The sequence below is a fragment of the Cnephaeus nilssonii genome (genome assembly GCF_951640355.1).
Source record: "Cnephaeus nilssonii genome assembly, chromosome: 22".
NCBI lineage: Eukaryota > Metazoa > Chordata > Mammalia > Chiroptera > Vespertilionidae > Cnephaeus > Cnephaeus nilssonii.
Window position 1 is genome coordinate 13,593,996 of NC_137093.1, and position 24,367 is coordinate 13,618,362.

The 24,367-nt window shown below is 53.9% G+C and overlaps 2 protein-coding genes across 3 annotated transcripts in view; one reads left to right on the plus strand and one right to left on the minus strand.

Moving 5' to 3' along the window:
- Nucleotides 1–2,647: 2,647 nt before the first annotated feature.
- Nucleotides 2,648–3,328, plus strand: FAM246C (family with sequence similarity 246 member C; the record flags this gene model as incomplete). The annotated part of the gene is made up of 1 exon (XM_079763058.1): nt 2,648–3,328. The coding sequence occupies one exon, from the start codon at nt 2,648–2,650 to the stop codon at nt 3,326–3,328; it is 681 nt and encodes a 226-aa protein (XP_079619184.1).
- Nucleotides 3,329–6,106: 2,778 nt separating this feature from the next.
- Nucleotides 6,107–24,367, minus strand: part of DGCR2 (DiGeorge syndrome critical region gene 2) — a 48,335-nt gene continuing 30,074 nt past the window's right edge. For both annotated transcript variants that reach the window (XM_079762581.1, XM_079762580.1), the window contains 7 exons: nt 23,568–23,778; nt 21,553–21,629; nt 18,892–19,068; nt 15,391–15,594; nt 11,646–11,798; nt 10,473–10,709; nt 6,107–8,961 (listed from right to left, as the gene is read on the minus strand). In XM_079762581.1, the coding sequence (XP_079618707.1) occupies nt 8,705–8,961; nt 10,473–10,709; nt 11,646–11,798; nt 15,391–15,594; nt 18,892–19,068; nt 21,553–21,629; nt 23,568–23,778 (1,316 nt within the window). In that variant the 3' untranslated portion in view covers nt 6,107–8,704. The remainder of the gene's footprint in view (nt 8,962–10,472; nt 10,710–11,645; nt 11,799–15,390; nt 15,595–18,891; nt 19,069–21,552; nt 21,630–23,567; nt 23,779–24,367) is intronic.

The window sequence follows — 24,367 nt, forward strand, 5'->3', positions numbered from 1 at the left end:
TTCAGAGAGGAAAGGAGAGGGAGAGAGAGATAGAAACATCAGTAATGAGAGAATCATTGATCAGCTGCCTCCTGCACACCCACTACTGGGAATCAAGCCCGCAACCCCGGCATGTGCCCTTGACCGGAATCAAACCAGGGACTCTTCAGTCCACAGGCAGAGGCTCTATCCACTGAGCCAAACCAGCTAGGGCGCCTTCCCTTCCTAAGAGTCCAATGCCCAGGTCCAGGCCCTGGCCAAGCCGGCCTCATTCGCTCACCCTCCAAAGGCCCAGCCAGTCTAACACAGCCTGACAGTTGTGTTATGGGGGAAATGGAGTTCTCTGGGTTCCTTGAGGAAATAAGTTTCCTGAGGCTCCCATGGAGGATGGGGCTTCGTGGAAAGCTTTATTGATGATGAAAAAGTAAAGGGGTTCCCCTCCAAGGTCCCATCTATGTCCACCCTTGCCTCTCCTGACTCTCATAGCCACGCCTGTTGTCTCCCACAGCCACATCTGCTGTCAGCAAATCTGGAGTCTCTACCGAGCCCTCTCCCCACACCCCTGGCCTCCTTGCTGATCCCTCCTGGGGATCTTAGGGGTCTCCTTCATTTCACAGAACAGGACTTAATTTGAGCTCAGGGAGGGCAGAGCCTACAGGTCACACAGCCTGGATCTCACGGGCTCAGGAGGGAATCCAGGACTCTTGTCAGCAGTATTTTAATTACTGGGGCAGAGGGCAGGGGCTGGTTAATGAGGCTCAAGGGATCAGCTGAGCCAGATGCTGGAGGCCCCAGCAGGCCAGGTGACTCAGGAGGAATGGGGACACCTGAGGGGTTGACAGAGGGCCAAGTTCTCACCTCCTCTGCACCTTCGAGAGACAGGCTGTAATGAACAAATGAGTGAATGAATGAACTAATAAACAGAGGGGATCCAGGCCTCTTTACAGTGGTTGGGGCCAGGTCTGCCAATGAACAGGGTCCACAGCACACCCCCCACCCACCCCCCACCTACACACACACACACACACACACACACACACACACACACCCATACACACACGGAGCTGCATAGAGGCTAGGCCCCTGTAGGCCCTGAGATCCCAGTCCAGCCTGGATCTACGCCAGGCCCTCCCTCTCCACAATTTGCTGGGGAGGCCCCAAGGCACCCAAAGTCCTAACTAGCCCCTAGGGTGCAGTGAGAACAACATACTGGGTGGGGATACTGCCCCCCAGGGGGGCCCACAGTGCACTGTCCATGGCCCTGCAATGGGCAGCGTTGCACGTGTGAAGGCACCAGGCAGCGGGGTGAGGAAGTGGTACAGGGCAGTGGTGAAGGGCTCCCCCAGAAGATGGCGGGGACAGGAAAGGCAGCAGGGATGGCCATAAGGGCCTCAAATGCCAGGTGGAGGAGGTGCACTGGCTGCCCTCGATGGGTGAGGGAAGGGGGGAGGTAGTCCACCCCATAGAGGACCCTCAGCCCTAGGCTCCTTCACCCAGCCACTCCTCCATCCATGCTTAGCATCACTGAGTACCACGTGACCCAGACCTGTGCTCAGGGACCCTTCTGTGGATCCAGGTGGACAGAGAACAGAAAGCCAGTTAAACTGACTGAGAGATGCTGTGGGGAAGGGGCTTGCATTACCCGGTTGGTGTGAGGTGGTCAAGGAAGGCTGCCAGGCAGAAGTGAGATGAATGAGATTGGCCAGGCACGTGGGGGCGGAGAGGACATTCCTGCCAGGAGAACTGGCCTAGGCAAAGGCCCCGAGGGGTGAAGGTTATTGGGTTAGAGGAGGTTTAAAAAGTGTGGCTGAACATAAACAGTGTGAGAGGGGCCGGGACCTCCAGCGCCTCCTGAGGGCAGGACACAGCCCAGAGCAAGGAGACCCCTAAAGTGTTTGAATGGGCCCTAGCTGGTTTGGCTCAGTGGATAGAGCGTCAGCCTGCGGACTGAGGGGTCCCAGGTTCGATTCCCACCAAGGGCACATGACCGGGTTGCGGGCTCGGTCCCCAGTAGGGGGCGTGCAGGAGGCAGCCAATCAATGATTCTCTCTCATCATTGATGTTTCTATCTCTCCCTCTCCCTTTCTCTCTGAAAACAATAAAAATATATTTAAAATAAGAAAAAAGAGTTTAAAGGGAAGTGTCCATGACAAGGATAGATTCCTGCAGCTATGTGTGGGCTGTGGGGGACAGAGTAGGGAGATAACAGTGGCCGGAGGAGGGCTGCTGGGTCCATGACCACACCTGCTTTCCCTTGACTGTGATGTAGAGGTTGTGAGCTAGAATCCTGACGCTGGTCTCAAGCCTGGGCTTCTGCAACTCTTGCTCCAAGCCCTGTCACCTCTGCCCAGAGGCTGGTCCAAGCCATTTGTTGGGACCCACGGACAGGGTGTGGGGGAGGGGGAGGGGCAATTCCAAAACACAAAGCCTGCGCTGTGCCCCCCGCCCCCCCCAAGGCCCCCTGGGGCTCTGCCACACCACGCGGGTCTCAGCCTTGCAGGGGATCTCCCGGCCCCAGGCAGGATCCCTCGAGGCCTCGGATGTCCCCACAGCGGTCCCGGGGGTCCTCTCCACCGTGTGTTGCTCGGGCCCCATGGTTGCTAGGCTGCGCACTGGGGCTCCGGGAAGCTGGGCGCGGGTGTCACTGGCGCTGGCGGCTACAGTGCGGATGGCGGCAGAGTCGGGGCGCCCGTGGGCCCAGGCTCGCGGAGCGTACGGTGCAAGCCAGGCCCTGCGGCGCGGCGTGGACCGCCGGCGGGAGCCCGGGCCCCAGCCCAATGGGCCGGGCCCTGAAGAAGCCCGCGCCCCAGGGCGCCTGGCTCGCCTGCGCGGCCAGCTCCGGGCGGAGGCGGAGGCGCGGGCCAACGCGCCCCGGCTGCTGCGGCTGGTGGAGCGCGCGGGGGCAGCGGCAGCGGCCAGAGACGAGGGTGCCGGGGGGCGGGAGGACGCGCGCAGCCGAGGCTCTGTGTGCTCGGTGTGCGGGGAACCACGCGGCGGGGCCACCTACCCGGCAGGCGTCCTGGAGGTGAGCGAGCGGCGGCTGCAGGAGGGCCTGGCGGCCGTGCGTGCGGAGCTGGGAGCGGGGCTGGAGGCGCTGCGCATGGAGCTGCGGGCCGAACTGGAAGCCCTGCGCGCGCTGCTGCCGCCACCGCCACCCGTCCGCCGCGAGCCCCGCGCCGCGCCCCGCGGCCCGGCCCTGCTGCGGGCGCTCGGCACCGTGAACGCCCTGGCCGCGATCACCAGGCCCACGGACGACGCCTCGGACGGCCCCGCGAACCAGGCCCCTGCCCGGAAGAACCTGAAGAAGACGCCGGTGCCCCCCGGGGCCCCGCAGGGTGGTGGGGACTGAGGGTGGCCGCTCCGAGGGTGAGCTAGGTGCAGTGCTGGCGGCCCCACGGGCGGGCGGAGGGGCGAATGGACAGATCTGTCCCCTCGTGGACCCGGCTCAGTGCAGCCAGCGATAACTTCTGGAGACTGAGTCCGGGCTGGAGGAGGCCTGGAGCCCCTTTGGGCCTTTGAGCCGGGCGATGTTTGGTCCTGGGGTATGGCAGCCTCCCCAGGGCTTGCAGCAGGTGGACCCCTCGGGCTAGGAGGAGGGGGTTGTGGGGTCTTTTCTTTTGGGTTTGGGGAAAAGGCCGGGCCTGCATGCACTGGGATATGGAGTGTGACCACACACCAAGCAGCAGACACCTGGGACACATGGGCTGCTGGAACACTGTCACCTGGATACAGTACCACTCAGATCAGTGTCACCTAGATATACAACCACATCCCAGGCACCAGCTGCACAGCAGCCTGACTCTGGCCAGCTTCACTCCACTGACCACCAAACCCGGCCTCCCACAGGACAGCGTGGCTGCACAGAGGCATCGGGTCAGCGGCCACACCTGCACTCTCAGCTTTGCTTTGGACAGACACCTGGGACACCTACCCCCTCACTGAGCCTCCCACAGGCAGTCACCCAGGCGCCGGTGTCTCTTCAGAAAGTGTCATGTACACTCAGACTCCACAGGCTAAGCTCCCAGAGTGTCACCTGGGTGCAGCTGTCCCTGTCCCCAGGACCCACCCACCCAGGGCGGCCTGCGGCAGAACCTGGAGCCAGTGCTTCTCCCCTCCTGGCCTCCAGGAAACGCTACCTGGAGTCTCCCTTTAACCACTCAGTGACCTGGGGTCAGTGCCCGCTCATTTTTGAAATAAAATGTGTAATCTTAGGCTTTAGCAGGTGGTGGTGTTTTAATCTATTTTATTCATTCATTCATTCCTTACCTGAAGATATGTTTTTGATTTTTAGAGAGGGAGGAGGAGGAGGAGAAATATCGACGCGAGACAGAAACATCGATCTGGTTGCTTTCTGTATGTGCCCCAACTGGGGATTAGAGCCCACAACCTAAAGTATGTGCCCTGGCAGGGAATTGAACCCACCACCTTTTGGTGCACAGGAGGATGCTCCAACCAACCGAGCCACCTGGCCAGGGCAGGTGGTATGTTTGGAACCTGCTAACGTTTCTCCTTTCATCTGACCAGGGATTCAGACAGTGTGTAGGTTGGGAGTGGGGGTGCTTCTCCCTCCGAGAGACCTGGGGGTTCTGGATGGGGCTCTGAAACTGGCTGTGGTGGGGTAGTGGAGGGTCGCCTAGGGGTCTCTCATATGATAATAGCATGAAGGAATGGCCAAACCACATGTGAGCTGGTGGTGGGAGTCCCCACTGTAGGTATGTGGCCCTGTGCCAGGAGACCCTTCAGCCCTTTCCCTGTGGGGCAATCTGCCTGCAGGTGACTATGTGTCAGTGTGTGGCCTAGGTCAGGGCCTGGGGAGCGGGGATTCAGAGTCCCTGGTGCTCACCCTCCGAGTTCGCACACACCACCTGCAACACTGTGAGGAAGGTGAGCGTGAAGCCGGGGGGACATGGTGCGGCTGCTGTAGAGACTTGGCAGGAATGGGAAGCGTGGAGGCTGGTGCAGCCGGGCGGCTGTATATGTATTGGCCAGGTGGGCGTGGCTACATTCTGTAGGCTTTCAATGTGGGTCAGAGGGGCAGTGCCCAGGCAGGGCCAACAGCAGGGAAGAGGGGGCTTTGGGCTCACCAGGCTGATACTAGTGATACATGCCAGTAACAATTGCCACTTCCTGGAGCTAAAAGCTCACCCCCCATTAACCCTCCTAGGAGTGAGAGCTCTAAAGATGCCCATGTACAAGGACCAGGAATGACAAGGAAGGCCATCAAGATGGAAATTCAAGGGAGAAGGCACCTGGATCCTAGTGGCCTTGACTTGAGGGGCTGGAATGGGGAGGGCATAGGAGGGTCTCCTCCATTGGAGCAGCCTAGGACACCCCAAGACCAGATGTCCTCTGACCAGCTCCCACACTGACCCAGTGTGTGAGGGAGCTCTGCTTTACCTCCTCCGGAGGACCACCCCAAGAACAGGTCTCCAGGAAGCCACAGCTTGCCCCCTTTGACCAGCCCAGGTCAACGAGGGGACTGGGCTTCCTCAGCAGCTGTGGAGAGGACCCCAGGCTGGGCCCGAGCCACAGTTCACTCTCCTGGAAAATGAGGCTGATTTCTTTCAGGGTGGCCAGGAGAGAAGGCAACACTTTCTGGAAAGGGCTCGGTGTGCCCACAGGTGTGAACATGACTGGGTGTGTGTGAGGTGGGGGATAGGTCTGCACCCTGCCTCTTTCCAATCCCCAAAGGGCTGGGCTCTTCCACTTTGGGGAATGGGCCTTTGTACCCAGTGGAGCTGTCCTCGGTGCTGATAGCGCCCAGGGCGCCCAGGACAGCCTGCCATCCCACAAAAGTGTTCAGGAACTAGGGGCCACCTCCTTGAAGCTCCTACCCCCTCCAAGGGACTCACTGGCTGCTTTCCTAACCCCAGCCCTGCCTGAGCCCTCTGGCCAGGAGGCTGGGTTAGGAAGATGAGCACGAAGACCTGCCTAAGGCCGAGTCCCTGGGTGCCCTCTTGTCCCACATCACGTACCAGGAAATTATTGAAAGGACCACCGAGGAAAGAGACAGAGGGGTCTCAGAGCCCCAAGCCTGACACTTCCCCCCATCTCCGCCCCGTGCCTTGGCTCCATCTTGGCCAGAGCCTCCCACTCCCAACACGAGTCACACCGAGGACTGACTACGCCTCTTCCAGAACTCAAATTTATTTGGCATTTGGATGAAATGGTTCTCACAGCATCTTAAGGATTAGTGCCAACCTAACCAAAAATAAACCCAAACTAAAACCCTTAGTGAAAGGAAAACATAAAAACAGGCATTGAGACAATGTACAGATTCGACTCCCACCTCCACTAGGCAGGTCAGGTCCTGGGGGAGGAGGCCCTCCCGAGACCTTAGCCTGTCCCTCTGGAGGCCCAGTGTGCATGGGGTGGGGAGCCCTCCTCTCACAGGAACACAAGAGTCTCAGCCAGGGTTGGCCCTGGAGCACAATCAGATCTTACAAAGGGTGGTGACTGGACAGGAGGCCTAGGTCAGCCGGGTGACCACAGCTTTTCCCCGATGCCCTCACAACCATCTTCAAGCAGAGCTCAGCTCTGGGAGACACAGTGGGCAGCAGGCAGCCTTCTGCCCAGCCCAAGAACGCCAGTAGGCTGAACACTCTGGGCCCACCCTCTGCAGCCCCCATGACCTGATTCAGGGCACCCTATCCTTAGTACCTCCTGCACACCTGTCCCCAGCAATCTTTAGGTCCACAAAAGTTCCCCAGTCCCACACCTCTAAATACCAGCCACTGCCCCGTATACACAGTTGAAGCCTGGGCCAGAGACACTGGGATAAGGGGACCTGGTGCTGTGGGGGCCAGACCCTACAGGATTCCGTTGGGGCGGTCATTTCAAAGTAGGCCCACTCAGGACCCTAACCCAGCACCCACAAGGCTGTGACTGCTGCTCTGGAAATTGGCTGCCCTGTGTCCAGCACATGTTGGAGGCACCACACACTTCCTGCTTTGTTTTCAGCAGCCAGTATGGGCACATGTGCCCAGGATGCCCTTCTCAAAGTAGCAGCCCTCTGGCAAGGGGAGCACACACTCTGGCTTCTGCAGGCCGAGCCCAAGGACAGGCAGTTCAGTGATAAAACTCACATCTCTGGTCAGCCTTGTGGAACAACTCAAGAACAAAACTGGTTTCCAACCAAAGTATGAGAATGTGCCTAGAACTGGGCTGTGCCTGTGAGGTCTGTCGTCAGACCACCATGGAAGCACCCACCGAAAGTCAGCTCTCCCCTTGCTGCATGCTGGTACAGAAAGGCTGAGGAGGACCAGGAGCTGGGCGGCTGGGTTAGGAAGATGAGCATGAGAACCTGCCTCAGAAGAGGCACAGACCCGGCCATGCCTCAGTGCCCCCTGGAGGACATGTTGGCCCAGGAAATTGAAGATTGAGTTCCTGTGTACCATCACCACCTGCAAACACTTGGACGGACACACACACACACACACACACACACACACACACACACACACACACAGACACACGCAAAAAAGATCTAGACATTCAACGTAGAAAAGATATGGATGTGCTAAAAAATCGCACAGAACCCGCTTAATCTCCAAACCTCAGAAATGCTAAAAGCCTGGTGTCAGGAGACAAGACCACTGCTCAGGAGTAGGCAACAGGGTCCCTCAGTCAAAAGGCCCCTGAGCAGGGCACCCAGCACCCTGTGCTAAGGACAGGAAGGTGGCATGCAGCCACCAGGCACTCAGCTCTAGTGGTGGTGGTGATGTGCAAGAAGTGGACTTTCAGGAGGTGGACACAGCCCAGGATGTTAGTTTCAGCCACCCCTCCCCACAATTAACCCTTTATGGCACAAAGAGGGGGGTAGGGGCAGGCCAGGTCCAGGGGCAAATTCAATAGGAGGGGGCTCCAGAGGGTAACAGAGAGGAGCTGGCTCAGCCCTCAAGCCCCAGTGAAGGATCCAGGGCCAGGACACTCATGCATGGCTAAGGGCCTCAGCCCAGCTCCAGAGCTGCCTCCTGGGGGGCCATGCACAGTAATGTTAGGGAGAAATCCAACGGACTAGGGATGGGATTTCTGGCACGGAACTGGGCTTTGCAGAGCCCCGCTGGAAAGACAGAGTGGAGTTCAAGCCCCTTCCAAGCTCCCCTTCTTAGGCCTTGGGCACCAGAGCTAAGGCAGGGTCACCCTCGATGTTCAAGCTAGCCCTGTGAGGGGCCATCCTCAGAGCAGCCACTGGAGCAACTCTCAAGGCTGTCTGCCGTGAAGCAGGCTCCTGCCCAGACGATCCTGACAGTCCACAAACACTGGTGCCGGAAGTGCCTTCCTGAGCAGTGGCCAGCGAGGCACTGTGGCAGCTCTGGGGCTTGGTGGCTGGGCAGCAGGCTCCTCTGAACAACGTGCTGCCATGAGCAAACCCACCAAAGTCTGGTGTGGTTTGGCCTCCACCCAGGCCCACAGTACCTTTTGTTCCCTACTTCTGAAACGTGTGGCATGAACAAACTGTCATTCTTCTGTCATTTACAAAGAAAAAGACAGTGACCCAAAGCTATGCATGTTTTTGAAGCCCTCAAGGAGACTCGGTGCAGGTGCTCGCTCCCTTGGGAGGCTGGCGTGGTCTCTAAACGCACGTGCACACCTACAGGGGAGGGCGTGCAGCAGTGCAGCTGAGTCCAGGCTCACATAGGGCCCTTCAAGTCTCCATGGGAATCAGTTTCCTTGACAGCAAACAGGTGCTCCATGCCCCTTGGGGCCATGGGCTGGGCATCCTCTACACCACGGTATTGAGGGAACTGCGGCTGTGGCAGCCAACTCCTGGCAGTGCCTCTGTGGCTGGGGGCGTCCCACTCTGGGTAGGGTCGGGGGGCACGAGCAGGATGCTGCTGCTGTCGGTTGAGTCTTCCAGGTCTGCCAGGGTGACCCCTGCGGAGGGCAGAGGCTGCTCCAGGCACCGGGGTGACACACCTTCACTGTCACCATTCCCTGGGGTCGGCAGGCTGGCCTCTGCTGGCTCAAAAGCATCATCATCTATAGGAGGAGACAGAGGGGTGTCAGCAGGGTGGTGGGTGGGCCTGGCATGAGGGAAGAGGGTAGGGAGACAGAATTGGGGGATGCTTATCTTGCCTGAATGCTCCCACTGAAGCTGTGGCTCTGCTGTGCTCACCCCTCACCCTTGCCACGTTCGCAGCTGTCATGGTGCAAGGTGCAGGGGGACAGTTATGCCCAAGCCCCAGTGTGTGGCTGGTACACACTTTGACAGAGTTAGGAGAATCAAGGTAGGGGACGAGGAAACCCTTTCAGATTCAGTGGGGGTTGGACCAGGACCCACGTGACATTAGGGCATTACTGGGCTGTAGATGGGCAGGTGGAACAGTGGTCACAGCCCCCAGACCAGAAGCTGCCGCTGGAATATGGGAACAAGAGCATGAGAGCATGAGATGGGTTCCGGGCAGGCAGCCCCGCAAACTGTGCAGGGGCCTGCAGACAGCTCTGATCTGACAGCCGCTCTACAGCAGCCCACTCCTTCACTCCTTTAGGCGTGCCTGCTCCTTATCACCTCAGGCTCTCCTTCAGCTCAGGGCACGGGGCCGTCTGTGTCCCTCTCCTGGCCAACCCCCCATGGGCTCAGCAGTCCTGCTGCCCTGCCCTGGGACCATTTGCTCCCCTGCAGCCTGGTCCATGGAGGCGCTGGGTCCCCAACAGCATTCCGGGTAGGAAGCTTGTTCTACCCGGGTCCCCCCGACAGCAGATGGCGACAACCCGTTCCTAGGGCTGCGGTTAAATCCAAACTTCTCCTGCCCACACAGACCAGGAGAGGTTCTGGCCGACCAAATGAACAAACAGCACACAGAACACAGCAGTGCCGGCCTCACAACACCATCCTGCTGTGCTGTGTGGGTATGCAAAGAGCCAGCAGCCCTGGGGTGGGGCACTGCCTGCAATGTACGGTGGGGTATGTGTGGGTTACAGGGTAACACACAGGGAAAAGAGTGGGACATCTGCACTACACACCAGGGACAGGGGCAAGCCAAGCAATGGGCAAGGCTCCTGCAATCCCTTCTTAGTTGCACAGCCCTGGGCGGAACACAGATAACTGGCCCAACATCACCAAGCCAATGCTTTCCTCCCATGCCACAAAGCTGCCTCTTCAGCTTACCACATGTGCACGTGTCTTCACAGCCCAGCAGTTGGCTCTGTGCCAGCCCTACCCCATGACTGCCAATGCCCGGCTCCCAGGTCTCCACAGAGCTAGGACTGGGTGTCCGAGGGCTGCTTGCTAATATGTGCTCCCAGGCGGAGGTTAAGAGGCAGGGTGATCAGTGACCACTGTCAGCAGTCATTTGCACCTGCACCCCTGGGAAAAGCCTGACAACCCACAGGTGGCAGTTCCACTTTCAAGGGAAAACCAGAGACAGCAACAGAAGGCTTGGAGGAAGCAGAGTTCACAGCCCTGTGCGCCGGGGAGGACCCCTGAGACGCTGGCCCTGCAGGCCAGGTGGTTGGTGACAGGCTGCTCCCTCGCCCTGTGGGGGAAGCACCTGCAGGGTCGTAGAACACGCTGTCAGGGTTGATGGAGGCCTCATAGGGTGGCGGTGGGTCATCAGGCTGGTCAATGTCTGGGTACTTGTACGCAGTGTAGGGGGGCGGAGGATCATGGAAGTGGAAAGTCCCGCCTTCTCCATCATCAGAAAGGTGTAGCGGCGTGAGGCCTGTGCCGAACCCGTCTGGGCCATAATCAAAGCCGGGGATCCTCCGGCCAAGGTTGAAGTGGTGCACTGGGCAATGGGAGTGAGAAACAAGCAACAGGGTCATGTCACTGGAAGATGCACCACTCAGCTCCTGAGCCCCCCTACCCGCCCCGGCCAGACATTCTGACTGTCACACTTTTGTGCCTAGCTGCCCACCAGTCCTGATACTCGCCCAGTGCCTCCTTCCCCGGTCAGTACATTCCCGTGCGTCACTCACATGCTGTGCTCCAGCCCTCGCCACACCCCTCCAGCTCTAAAATGTTTCTGGGTGTCTAGCCCGTGATTGCCTTGAAGTTCTGCCCACCCTGCAACTCATGAGAACTGAAGAAGGTGGAAAACCTGGTTGGTCCACACTTCAGACCTGACCCGGGCTCCCCAGGGACACCAAGGCCCCTAATGGAAGCTAGTGAGGGCCTTCAGCATTCTTGCCACCTTGATTCTGAATCCTCTCCTGCCTGCCCGCACCTGTCCTGCCCCACAGGACTGGGGAGCCCTGGCTTGTTCGCTGACACAAGGGATGATTTCAGCTCTATTGGGGGCATAGGCCACTGCAGGCAAATTGAACTGAGGGTGAGCCACACTCTCTAAGTTGCCTTATGTCCACGGGCATTTGCTGATTCCTTCTCCTAGCAGGGGGCCCACACTCATGGTCTAGGCCAGACTGCTTCAGAGAGCAAGGGCGGGGAAGCGCAGAGTCAGCGGGCACTGGAGGCACGCCCTTCTTCCACGTGCCTGTGGACTCTGATTTCGGTCCTGCAAAGAGCTCCTCTAGTGCCCAGGTGTGCACTCAGCCCAGGAGCGGGTGGGTGGGTGGGTGGGACAGGGATGCCTTTCGGCACCCTCCATCATGTCCTCCACTTCCTCCCTGCACCTTCCTGCTTCCTGTGTCCCCATTCTCCCTGGGGACACAGCCAAGGGCAGGCCTGCACTGCAGCCATCACAGGCAGGGGCTGGGGCACTCACGGTTTGCTCCAATCAGGGACTCAATGCGCTCCCGGCGCCTCTGGCGTAGCCGGTGGACCATGAAAAGCAGCAGGGACAGGATGAGAAAGGAGGAGATGCAGCTAACAATGAGACGCATCCCACTGGCCATGGAGTCGAACAGGCTATTGCCATCTGTTAGAGGAGAAGGGAAAAACCCCGCTGCTCTCAGAAAAGGAGGTCCTGATCCCAGATGCTCAGTGCTATGAGAAGGCCATGGCCCTCCACCACACAACCATGTGGACAAGGCAACTTATTTCCCAACACAATCTTATGATGATAGAAACAAGAAAGCTGAAAATCAGGAATAGATATATATATACCAGTAAAAGGCTAATATGCTAAGTGTTTGACCATCTGACCAGTTGCTATGACACTCAGTGACCACCAGGGGGCAGACACTCAATACAGGAGCTGCTAAGCTGAAATGACTTGGCAGCGGTGGTTCTCGGGTGATGCACCCCGAAACCAGAGAGAAGGAAGCCCGATTCCTCGTGGGGCCGTGTGATTCCACCTTCGGCTGTGGGTTATGTTGTTGCTGGGGCGCTGTGGGCCCCGAATCTGGTTTACTGCACACTTGCGTTCCACACCCTGTACGACAGCAACTTTGCAGAGTGCCCTTGGGGGATGTTAGAGAGCTGGTTTTAGCCCGATCCCCACAATCCAGGCTGAGGGACCCCACTTACTCTGCTGACGCAGGGGAGGGACCACAGGAGGTTGGCTCCAGGGTGTGTCCGGCCTGTCTCACCCAGTCCTGCCCCACCAGCCACCTTCTAATTAATATCCTTTCAATGTGCATGAATCTGTGCACTGGGTCACTAGTACTGTAATACCACCACAGAGAGAAGCAGCTCATGGCCAGGAAGTTTTAAAATACGAGATGGGTGATGTGGCCCGCCCCCCCTTGCATCAGGTGTCATGGGAGCCATCTCCCTGGTCAGAGAGGGGGCTTGCGCCTCCCTCAGTCTTTCTCAGAGGCCCGTGAGCCCACTCATCCCTATTGCTGGGTGAGCCCCTGGAAGCCACAACAGGAGCTTGATAGGAGGTGCCAAACAGAACAGGACTGTACATCAGGCTGTAGCATCCAGCACCTCTCTGATTTCTCACAACCCTACGAAGGAGGAGAAAAGTCCCTATACAGAGGGAACTGAGGCTTAATGGGGCAATGTGGCTGGCCCCAGTTCAGACCTGGGCTCCAGCCCCATCAGGGTGCTCCCAGAGTTCTTTGCTCCTCCTTAATACTCAGCAGTGCTCGACGTGGAGGCCGGTGATCAGGGAGGAGTGTGAGAATGTGCGCTCGACTGGGCCCTCAGAGTCCGTTTACAGCCCCTCTCCTTCTCTTGTCCATCAGTGGCTGTTCTAATTCTGGACCGCCCCATACCCTACTTCTACTAACCCTCTCTGTTGGTGGGGAACCCTGGATATATCGAAGTGTGTTCAGCACTGCCAAAGGCTCGATTTTGGCACTCATGATCTAGAGCAGCAGTGACCAACCTTTTGGACCTCACGGACCACCAGTTGGCAACCTCTGCTCCAAACGTTTCCTTAAACCAGCGGTCACCAAGCTCTCGGACCTCACGGACCACTGGTTGGCGACCGCTGATCTAGAGGACAGGGAGGAGAGACACACTGGGAGCAAGTCCTCACACAGGGATAAACCTGAGATGTGGCTGATCTGCTCACCCTGCTCATCTCTACCCTGGGCCATAGTCCCTGCTTAAGCGAGGCTGAGGTCATGTCCCTGCTGTTGGCCAGCTCCATGGTGGAGGACCTGGTGTTCCACAACAGTTTCAGCAGAGCTGAGTCTGGACTGTACCCAAAATCTTTGGGCAGAGGCAGTGGGGTCTCAGGGCCCAGGCAGCATCTCCGTGGAGGGCTCTGGCATCACCCTCCATCCTAGCATTCTTTTTATAAAATTTGTTTTTACTGATTTCAGAGAGAGAGGGAAGGAGAGTGAGAGTGAGAGTGAGACAGAAACATCGATGAAAGAGAAACATCGTTTGGCTGTCTCCTTCACATCCCTTATTGGGGATCGAGCCAGCAACCCAGGTATGTGCCCTGAATGGGAATTGAGCCAGCGATCCCTGGGTGCAAGGTACGACACTCAACCAAGCCACACTGACCAGGCCAGCCTAGCATTATTATTATTATTATTATTATTATTATTATTATTTTAAATATGTATTTATTTTATTTAAACTATTTTTTTATTGTTTTTAGAGAGGAATGGAGAGGTAGAGAAAGAAACATCAGTGATGAGAGAGAATCATTGATCAGCTGCCTCCTGGGCATGTGCCCTGATATCCTGTACAACCCTGAACAGAGTAGTGAGAGCACTCTTGCCTTATTAAAAGGGACACTTCCCAAGTGTCTCCAGTTTTGGTGGCAGTACCTCTATCCTTGGGGAAGTGTGGACACTTCCCAGGAGAAGGCACCTGACCTGGAAGGCTGTCAGGAGCCTGCAGCAACAAGGCCGAGGCAAGGGGCAGGGAAAGGCCCTGGCTATGCTGTCTGGCTACACAGGAGTGGCCTGCAGTAGCTCTGGGACTACCCAGATGTCCTGAGGGCCCTGGCCTCCTGAGAAGTCCTCAGGGCTGGGCGGGCTTCACAAGCCACTCAGCCCATAGACCGGTCATTCTTGTATATCTACATCTGGTCATGCATGGTCTCTGTACTCTCCACAGCCAACTGTGCACTTCTGATGGGATATGGGCCACAGTACCCCCTTTTGCTGAGTCTTAAGTAGCTTCTGACACTGATCTGCCCTCTTGCCAGCAGCCTTCCTGACAGCTCTCTGGAACAGTTGTTGTTGTGGCTCTCATGTGCCAGCTCCAGTTCCCACTAGCACTAGGCAAACCAGCTTTCATCCATGGGGGCCCCAGGGGACGGAGAGAGCTACCACGCCCTCCCAAGCTGCTTTTCTGCAGGGCCTGAGTCCAGGGCCTTTCACAAGTCTCTGCCCACGTCACTCTCGTACTGTGGCAGCCAAGACAGAAAACAAATTTATGCTTTTTGTTTACATTTCTCCTGAGGTTGTGAATTCATACAGAGATGTCAGCTGCACTGGTGTGGTGAACCATCCAGTATACCGTATGAACTGTGATGTGTCCTAATGGTCCTACAGAGCAGGAGCCCCACCTGCTGGTCTTTTTTGAAAGTGGAAGAAATATCACCCAGAGACCACGTGGTTGCATAGTGTTCACCTGCAAAGCGCCACCTAGTGAGGAGTTTTATATTTAATCTTTTCCTTAAAGATTCTAACAGCAAAAACAGATTACTGTTAAGTAATGAAAATTGTCACTACCCACCACACCACCATACTCAGAAAACAGGAAGAGCTCAAATTGGGATGTAAGTTGGAAGTCTTGCTCTTAGTCTTAAAAGGAGAGGAGATAGTTCTGAAGTCATCAATTGCAGTTGATTTGTGAACATACAGCCACACTCAAATTCAAGTTCATCACTGAACACTTGTAACCCAACAGCTAAAATGAGCCAACCTGAGAGATAGCAGTTAGAGGAGGCCAGGTTGTATGAGAGACACCGGTTCATTAGAGTATTTGCCCATCAAAGCCTGTGAGACAGCTCTGTGGGCAAATGCTGCCATCGCTGCTATGCCACGTGTTGTGAACTCCACCTCTCACAAGCCCCTGCCACTGAGGAAGCAATGGGCCATGTAGCCTCTGGCCCTGAATGGGGAGGCTGACTTGTGACCCAGCATCAGTCTCACCTGGGTCCAGACACATGAACTTGCAGCACTCCTTGGGGTCCTTGCGGTACTGCTGGCAGCCCTGGGGCCGTTCGCAGAGAGCAGCCACGCACATTTCTGGCTCCCCTCCATGGCAGGTGCAGCTCAGGCACGGGTCATCTCCTTTGGGGGTGAAGTAGAGCCCTTCATCCACCACATTGTCCTTGATGTCAACACACGTTTGACCTGCAATAGACACACACAAACACAAATGTATGTTACCAGCAGAACCAGCCCCAAGTCTCCCCACAAACAACAACAGAGGAGCTGGCAAGATGAACTTGAGAACCCCCTCCTATGAGTGCTGTTCAAGAGAGATCACTACAGCACTCTGTGAGGACAAAGCACACCTGGCCAGGGCACACCTAGCCGCAAACCTAGACAGCTAGAACAGAGAGTGCCAGATTCCAGGGGAAAGCCCATGGAAGTGTCTGCTTTTATGATACCTAAGCCCTAGCTGGTTTGGCTCAGTGGATAGAGCGTCAGCCTGTGGACTGAAGGGTCCAAGGTTCGATTCCGGTGAAGGGCACATGCCAGGTTGCAGGCTCAATTCCTAGTAGGGGATGTGCAGAAGGCAGCCAATCAATGACTCTCTTTCATCATTGATGTTTCTATCTTTCCCTCTTCCCTCCCTCTCTGAAATCAATAATAATAATAATAATAATAATAATAATAATAGTAAAAAGATGCCTAAGCAGTTTAGTTTTGAGAGTTTCTCAATTCTAAGATGCATCTGCTGCATGTATTAATCATTTCAAAATCAGAATGTGTTTTGAATGAGTCTCCCAAGAAGCTGCTGCTACTGCTCGGGAAGATAGTCCATTCAGTCCATTACTGAGGCACACACAGTAAACTCTGTGCAGAGATAACCTGGGATTAGAAGAAGAGGAATGACCATGGTTAGAGAGTAAGGAGGAAGCTGAGAACTCAGAGCCTTAAGCTGGCAGATATTACAGATGCTTGGGAAAGGAACTAGGGATGAGGCGGAGGTGGTGTCCAAAGGGATGCATGCTCACTGAAAGACAAAGGGACACGAAAAGGAAGTTAGCATCTGTCTCTAAATAGGGTAGGAATGTCTACAAAAATTTCAGAAATTCAACCACCATTGGTCTATGCCTCACTTAAAACTGGAGTCAAATCTACACAACTCAAGTGCTCAAGAACTTCCAGGGCAAGAAACGCAGATAAAATTGTTTTCTGCTAGAACAGAGAAGAAAAGAGTGAGGAGAAATGAGAGAGCACTGACAGCAAAATGGGACACATCAAATGAACCACTATACACAAAACAGAAAGACCAACAGGAGAAGGGAGGAGAAGGAGTAGAAAGAAATATCTGAAGAGACGATGGCTGAAGATTTCTTAAATTCATTGAAAATCTAAATCCTGTACATCTGAGAAGTGCAACAAACTTCAATAGGATCATTGCAAAGAGCTAACACAGCGAAACAAACCCAATTCAAGACCACAAAATAAGTTCTAACAAAGAAAAAAACACACATAATGTTATCTGACCACAGTATGATTAAGCCACAACATTAGAGACGACTAGTCAATACGGTATATAATCTGTGATTAACCTACGACAGCATGGCTTCCTAGAAGGGGTAAACATAATGGCTAGGTAGGGGCATCAGCAGGCTTCTTCTGGAGTGCCGACAATACTCCACATCCTGATCTGGGAAGTGGTTCGTATGTGTACACATTAATAAAACTTGCACTTAATATTTATGCACTTTGTTTGTATATCTGCATGTGTAGAAAAAAACTGAACCTTAAACGCCTCTCATTAGAGGAACTAAAAATTAAGAATCTAATTCTAGAACTCAGAAAAAGAAAATAATAAACCTAATGACAGTAAAAGGATGAAAATTTGCAGCAGAAATGAATGGCACAGAAAACAGATGCAAAGCACTGAGAATCAATGACCACCCAAAGCTGGTTCTTTGTAAAGATGAATCAAAGAGGCAAGCAAGACTGAGCAATACATAAGGCAGTATAAATAATATTATAAGTAAAAAGGAGGGCATAATGACAGGCATATAAATGCCTCAAAAATGCAAAGAGAATGCTAAGAGAGTTTTGTAGCAATGAGTTAGAAATTTTATATTGCATGGGCAATGCCCTAGATGAATATGATTTACCAAAATGAACTAAAATATAACTAGAAAACTGAATACGTTTAAATGATTTCTTTAATCATTAAAGGAACTAAATCAATATGAAAAATCTGTACCCAAGACATATGTATACACACATGTGCGCACGCATGCATGCACACATACATCTTAGCTCTGTCCACTGAAGACGTCGTAAAAGCAATGAGCATAATTAGTACATAGGTCCTCGCTTGGAGAAAAGGCTAATTCCATAGAGTATAAAATTAACCTTAATGATAGGAACATGTCAAAAGGACAGCTTGTGAAATAAAAAACAATAGAACTCAAAGGAGAAACAGACAATTCCACAATTCTGCTTGTGGACTTCAACACCTTCCTCTCAACAACTGATAGAACTCCTGGACAGAACATTGGCAAAGATATAGAATATCTGAACATCACAATCAATCAATAGAATCTAATCCATACACACACACACACACTTGCTCTCACTCTTTCACTCCCCACCTAACAGCAGAAGCCACATTTTTCTGAAGCATCCATGGAACATTCACCAAGACAGACACTAACCTGGAGGCATAAAACATATTTCAACAAATTTAAATAACATCATATAGAAATTCTCTGACCATAATGGAATCAAACTAGAAATCAATAACAGATAACAGGAAAATCTCTAAGCAGATGGAAACTGAACGATGACCTGCCCTTGCCTCCCAGGTTGCATCTGGGCACGATTCCATCCTCCACTCATGGCAGAGGGGACTGGGTGAGGCAAGGGAGCCCTCCCTTCGGTCAGCACAACCACACTGCTAGCCCCCAAAGCTGGAAAAGAGCCTGATGTGGAATGTGGGTGAGAGAACTGGCATAGGGAGCAGCTGAAGAGGGGAAGCGGTCCAGACAGGACAGAGAAGCAGAGTGAGGGATCTTACAAAGACCCCAGGAGAGGAGGGGGAGGGGACCAAAGGAGTCAGAGGCACCTAGACACCACAATATCTGGCAAGTCCTGTCACCATTCTCATTTAGTTTACTAACATCCAGGTGGGGAGGAATTATCACCTCTGTCCTGGGAAAAGAGAAATGAGGGCCAGAAATGGCAATCGCTGCTTAGGTAACAGAACTAAGTAGCAGGCCAGTCAGGCTCATACCAGCCCTGGGTCCCAGCCCAGGCTCTAGCCCTCACCCCCAAGGCACCTGTGCACCTTCAGAGTAAGGTGTGAGCCAGGCACAGCGCGCCTGCTGCCTGCTATAAAATGGTAAGTCCACTCAAAGTTGACATCAAGGTCCAGAAATTAGAAAGCCACATTGTCACAAGAAGCACCATTCCTTCCAGCTCACTAAAGGAGTCAAGTTCAAGGTGGCTTACTTCTTTTACAAAGAAACGAAGACTTCTCGTAGCAGTTCTCCGCGTGCCAGCTGTGCAGATCGTGGTTGCGGAGGGTGGGGAAGTGGAAGCACTGGAGCTGGGCGCAGAACACATTGTCACTTTCAGACATGGCCGAGGCGAAGATGGGGTCTGGGGGCAGGAAAACCTCTGAGGAACCTACAGGGAGACAAAAGGGAGGGCTGGCCATTGCAACATGTCAACATCCGAACCATGTGCAGTCTTCACAGGGACTGAGGCCCCCTGAAGTGGACCATCAATCAGAGAGCTCATGGACCACCAAACGGAGCTGTACCGCAGTTACGGCATTCATTCACAACCTCCCTGAGCTCCACGGAGAGCAGGTTTCAGCACTGGGCGATGGGGGCCATGCTCCGTAGGCCAGGGAGGCAAGCACACAAACAAACCCTACTGGGCTGAGAGCCAGAGGAGAACTATACTTAGCCAGGGATGTTTAAAGGCAGAACAACAACATGAAGAGTGAAGCAATGGGTTATAACACAATAATGAAAATGTGTGAGTTCATGTGAATAAAATAAACAAATAAATAAAGAGGGGAGAGGAAAGTTCTCCTTTACAATAGAGTACTGACTGATAAATAGAGGACTCAAGAAGAAGCCCGTTGCTTCTGCCTCGAATGCATAATTTAGGCAGAAACATGGCCCCAAACCCACGCGGAGCATCAGCTGGCCTGGTGAACTCCTGGAAGGCTCCTTGGGACCCACTCCCAGCTCCAGGGAGACTGTCTATAATCCACTCAGCTATTGCATTCCAAGTTGGAAATCAGGTGATCAGAAACCATACTACCATTGCACCCAGGGTGGGGGTGCAGAGGTGTTGGGGGAGGGGGCCATGAACCTCTAAGCCTCTTTTCTAAGTCCCATAATCTAGTACAGTCTCCTGATCATTCTCCCTCAGATATAACAAATATTGGCAAGCCCTAATCCTGTAATCAGGCACTCAGGTGACACTGTGCAACAACAACTTGCCTTGTGGAGCTGACATTTGAGTGGCGGGGCGGGGGAATAAACAGTGAAGACAGATTCTGAACAACAGAATAAGTATACATGTCGGAAGGTCATGGCTGCTGTAGGAAAAAAAAGCTGCAGCACAGAGGTGAAGGCAAGCCTCAGAACAGAGAATGGAGGACAAGGGCTACACTAACATTCCTGACTGCTTGGGTTTGGTGCGTCTCACGTCACCCACAGGCTCACTGTTTTGCTAGGATTCAAGGGAACCCGCATCCAGCCATAGTCCTGGCTAAGATTTACTACAGCGATGCAGCAAGGTATACCAGCAGCAACAAAAGGGACAGTTCAGGTGGAGTCTGGAAAAACCCAGGCCAGGCTTCCTCGTCCTCCAGGCAGGAAGGTGCCATGAAGTGCGCCGCTGCCAGCAGCCCTGCAATCCAGTTCTGCTAAGAACAGCCTGGGTGCCGGCCTCCGGCACACCGCAATTCCAGACTTGCCAAGGGAAGCAGGTGTTCACCGTAAATCCCAGTTTGTGCCGTCCAGGCAGCCTGGCACAGCAGGCTCCACTTAATCCCCAAGCCAGTCCCAGACACTAGCCAGGGCCAGCCTGGCTACACTGCTTCTCCGGCACTGCACTGGAAGAAGCCGGAGCCAGGAGGCAGTGGCCCAGGGAGGGCTGCAAGGGGAACAAAGGTGACCCAAGGGAAGAGAAGGTGAGAAGAGCAGGCATCCCTGTGGCTGAAGAGGAGGGCCGGGAGAGTGGCGGAAGGGGACGGCAGAGGGAGGGAAAGGGCACTGCGGGCCTCAGTGAGGGCAGTGTCTTTGCGGGAGGAGAGTCGCAAACAGCTGGGGCAGAGGAGAAGAGGACTCTCGCGCAGCCATGTGAGGAGACTGGGCTGGGTGGGCGTGGGAGCAAGGAGACCAGGCTGGCAGCAGTGGCTGCAGTAATTTAGGTGACTAATGGCAGATCTGGTGGCTGCAATCTGGCAACAAGTGATGAGATTTTGGACACGTTTGAAAGGGAGTGAAGTATGAGAGGAGTCAGAGAAGATCCCAGTCTCTGGCTCCAGCAAACTCCTCTATTTTAATTCTATCTGCCTGACAGCTTTCCTTCAAGTTTTGGATTTCCGAACTTCTCTGTCCTAGAAAGCTTGACCTTCCCTCCCTGGCTCATGCCAGCTGCCCACTTTGCATGCTCATTTTTATGCCCTAGTTCAAGTCCTTAACTGTAAAAGGAGGATGTTGAGTCTAAAAATCTGGCCAAGTAAGAAGCAACCATGTGCTCCAGAAAAGACCCCAGCCTGGGAGAGGGCCTGCTGGTCATCAGAGCCCTCCCGTGATGTGGGGCCCATTCCTCTCCATGTCCCCTGCATCAGGTACCCCTAACAGGCCAGGCACCATGGATGAGAGGGGGTGGAGGAAAGAGAGGAGACCCTAGCACTATATCCTGTTCAGGATGGTAAACCTCAATTTCATACTCAACAACTCTTTTCAGAAGAGGCTTACCCTTTTTTCTTTTTTTTTAAACTTATTGATTTTTAGAGAGAGGAAGGGAAACATAGAATTCACTGGTTGATACTTACGTCTTGATTGAAGACCAAACCTGCAACCTTGGCATTTCGGGACAACACTAACCAACTGAACTATCCGGCCAGGGCCCAGAAAGGCTTACCTTTGAATGCTACCTCCCAGTGGCCTTCTAAGGAGCTGTTCCGGCTGGTGACGACATACTGGTAGCCAACCCACAACCTGCGAGAGGGCAGAAATGCAGGGAACCTTAGCATGGCAGCAGGAAAGCAGCCATTGATTGTGCATGAGTGTATTTTAATAGTTACACTGACCATTAAAGTACTGAGCCTCCAAAATGCTAATGACTTTTTAAAGTTTTTAAATACTTACTTTTAATAAAATACATTAAAATTCTAAAGAATAAATTCACAGGTCAGAAAAAGTTTGATCTTGAGTGACTCCTGCCAAGACTGTCTTATTAGTTGATCCAAGAAAGCTTTCAGCCCGGCCGGTGTGGCTCAGTGGTTGAGTGTCGACTTATGAACCAGTGGTCACAGTTTGATTCCTGGTCAGGGTCATGACCCGGTGTTGGGTGGGTGCAGGAGGCAGCCAATCAATGATTCTCTCTCATTACTGATGCTTCTATCTCTCTCTACCTCTCCCTTCCTCTCTGAAATCAATAAAAAACATACTTAAAACAAAACAAAAACACAAAAAAGCTTTCAAATTCTAAGCAAGACCAACCTTATCTGCGATGGACATAGAGCCCTGTGAATACACTAAAGCAGCGGTCACCAACCTTTTGGACCTCATGGACCACCAGTGGTCGGCGGACCACTGATTGGCAACCGCTGCACTAAAGGCACAGAATAGTACCCTCTAAAGGAGTGAATTTGATGGCATGTGAATTAATCTCAATAAAAACCAAACACCTGTAAGTACACACTGCAGGGGTGGGTAAAAGCATGCTTAGAGCCAGCTTGCCCAGGCCTGCAACTGCTCCCCAGAACACAAGTCACAGCACTGAGGGGGCGGTGCACGCGAACCTGGTCGACTGCCACAGCCACCTGTTGAGTGTGTGCCCCTCATCCAAGCCTTCCAGTCCAGCCCTGGAGATGCCTTCAGTAAGTCCAACACTGGGGGAGCCATGGCATGTGCCACTCTGCCCCTTCAGCCCACTGCCATGCACACGCCCACCTGAAGGAGACAGGGTGCTTCCCTACCTACGGGGCTGGGCCCTCTCGCTCTTCCATGAACTTACATCCACCCTGTGAACTAGGAATTATATTTCTCACTTGGTAGCTGCGCTATCATGATTTGCCAATGTCAAGGGATATGATGGTAGAGCCCCAAACCCAGCTCAGGTCTTAAAATGAAGGCTCTCTGTCCACTTGACATGGTCCTCTTGTTAACATGGCAGCCTGTGCCATTGCTGGGAGGGAGTACTGGCAGTCTGGCAAGCTCTGCAATTCACACTCCTGCCCCCAGCAGTGTGGATGGGGCAGCATGAGGCCACACATCACAGGCCATAGCACATGCCTGTACTATGCACAACCCGGGGCCTGGGAGATGCTGGCAGTTGGCCAGTTTCCACACTTTCTCCTCAGTGCTACAGAGCCTGGGGTCAAGAGCCAGGTTCTGGAGTTAGACTGCATGGGTTGGAACCCACACACACCCAGCTAGTGTGTGCCTGTGGTCACATGCTTGTCCACTGGGCCTCAGTCTTCTTGCCCACTGGTCTCCTGTGGTTTCTGGAGGACTGAGTGATCGAGCCCATTGAAAGCACTGAGCAGCGGGCCTGGTAAAGCCCCTTTTCTCGGAAGGAACTACCACCCACCTGTGCACCCCTTGTGCTGGGCCTAGAAAAGCCCACACTGAGCAGCCCCTCCTGACGCAGGCCGGGTCCCTTTACAGGTCAGCAGATGCAGCTGAACCTACAGGGGACCAACAAAAGAGACTGGCCCAAGGTGGCACCCCATCTCTGCCCTTCCAAGACCCCCCACCCCATCTCAATGCCCACTCTAAACCACTGAATCTCTATTTCCAGTGGGTGGAGCGGCTCTTCCCCAAAATGCCGGCTGCTGGCTATGCCTTAGGACTGCCACGGCGGCCAAGAGGCCATGTGCTTGGTGGGCATTGGCCTGAACCCCAGCCCCTGGGTTCCCACCCAGGACTCACTTGTGCTGGTCCTGCCAAGCGAAACTCCGCTCTGGCTGGTCCCATTCTTGGGCCAGGACGAAACGCAGCTCCTGGTCGGTGGAGAAGGTGGCAAGGGAGCCATTGACGCGCTGGCAGGTCTGTGCAGCGTCCCAGTAGTTCTCTCCACTCAGGTAGACCCTGTAGCAGCTGGCCGTGCCCTCATAGTGGTGCCACCCTGTCGGACACTTCCCTAGGAAACATGAAGGACGGAAGGGGAGTTGTCCCCCCAAATTAGGATCCGCACTCCAAAACAACATTACATATGTTGCTCAGAAATCACCCTAGAGAAATGGGGAAACTGAAGCTCAAGAGGAAAATTTCTGTCCCCTAAGGACCACATACTTTGTGGCATACTCAAGTTTCTCTACAATATAGATGCAATCTAAAGTACAAGTATAAAAAAAAAAAAAAACCACATTAAAAATAAATAAATAAATAAAGTACAAGTATATTCAGTGGTGAGTCTTCCCATTTGTATAAGGTCTTTAATTTACTTGGCAGTAAAGACTGACTGCTGGATTCTTTGGATAAAGTAGATTTCATTCTCTGAATAAGTCTGGTTGACAAGATGGCAGAACTGCCCACACCATCTCACTGCAAGGCCTGGTAGGAGTGAGCAAGGAGGTTCCCTGCCCACTTGGCCCTCACTGCCCAAATGCTGGCTCTCTGGTCACCCTGCCAGCAAGTCCACAACTTCTTCTTCTTCTTCTTCTTCTTCTTCTTTTTTTTTTTAAAGTCCACAACTTCTTGAGCCTACTCCTTGGTTCTCTGTTCACATA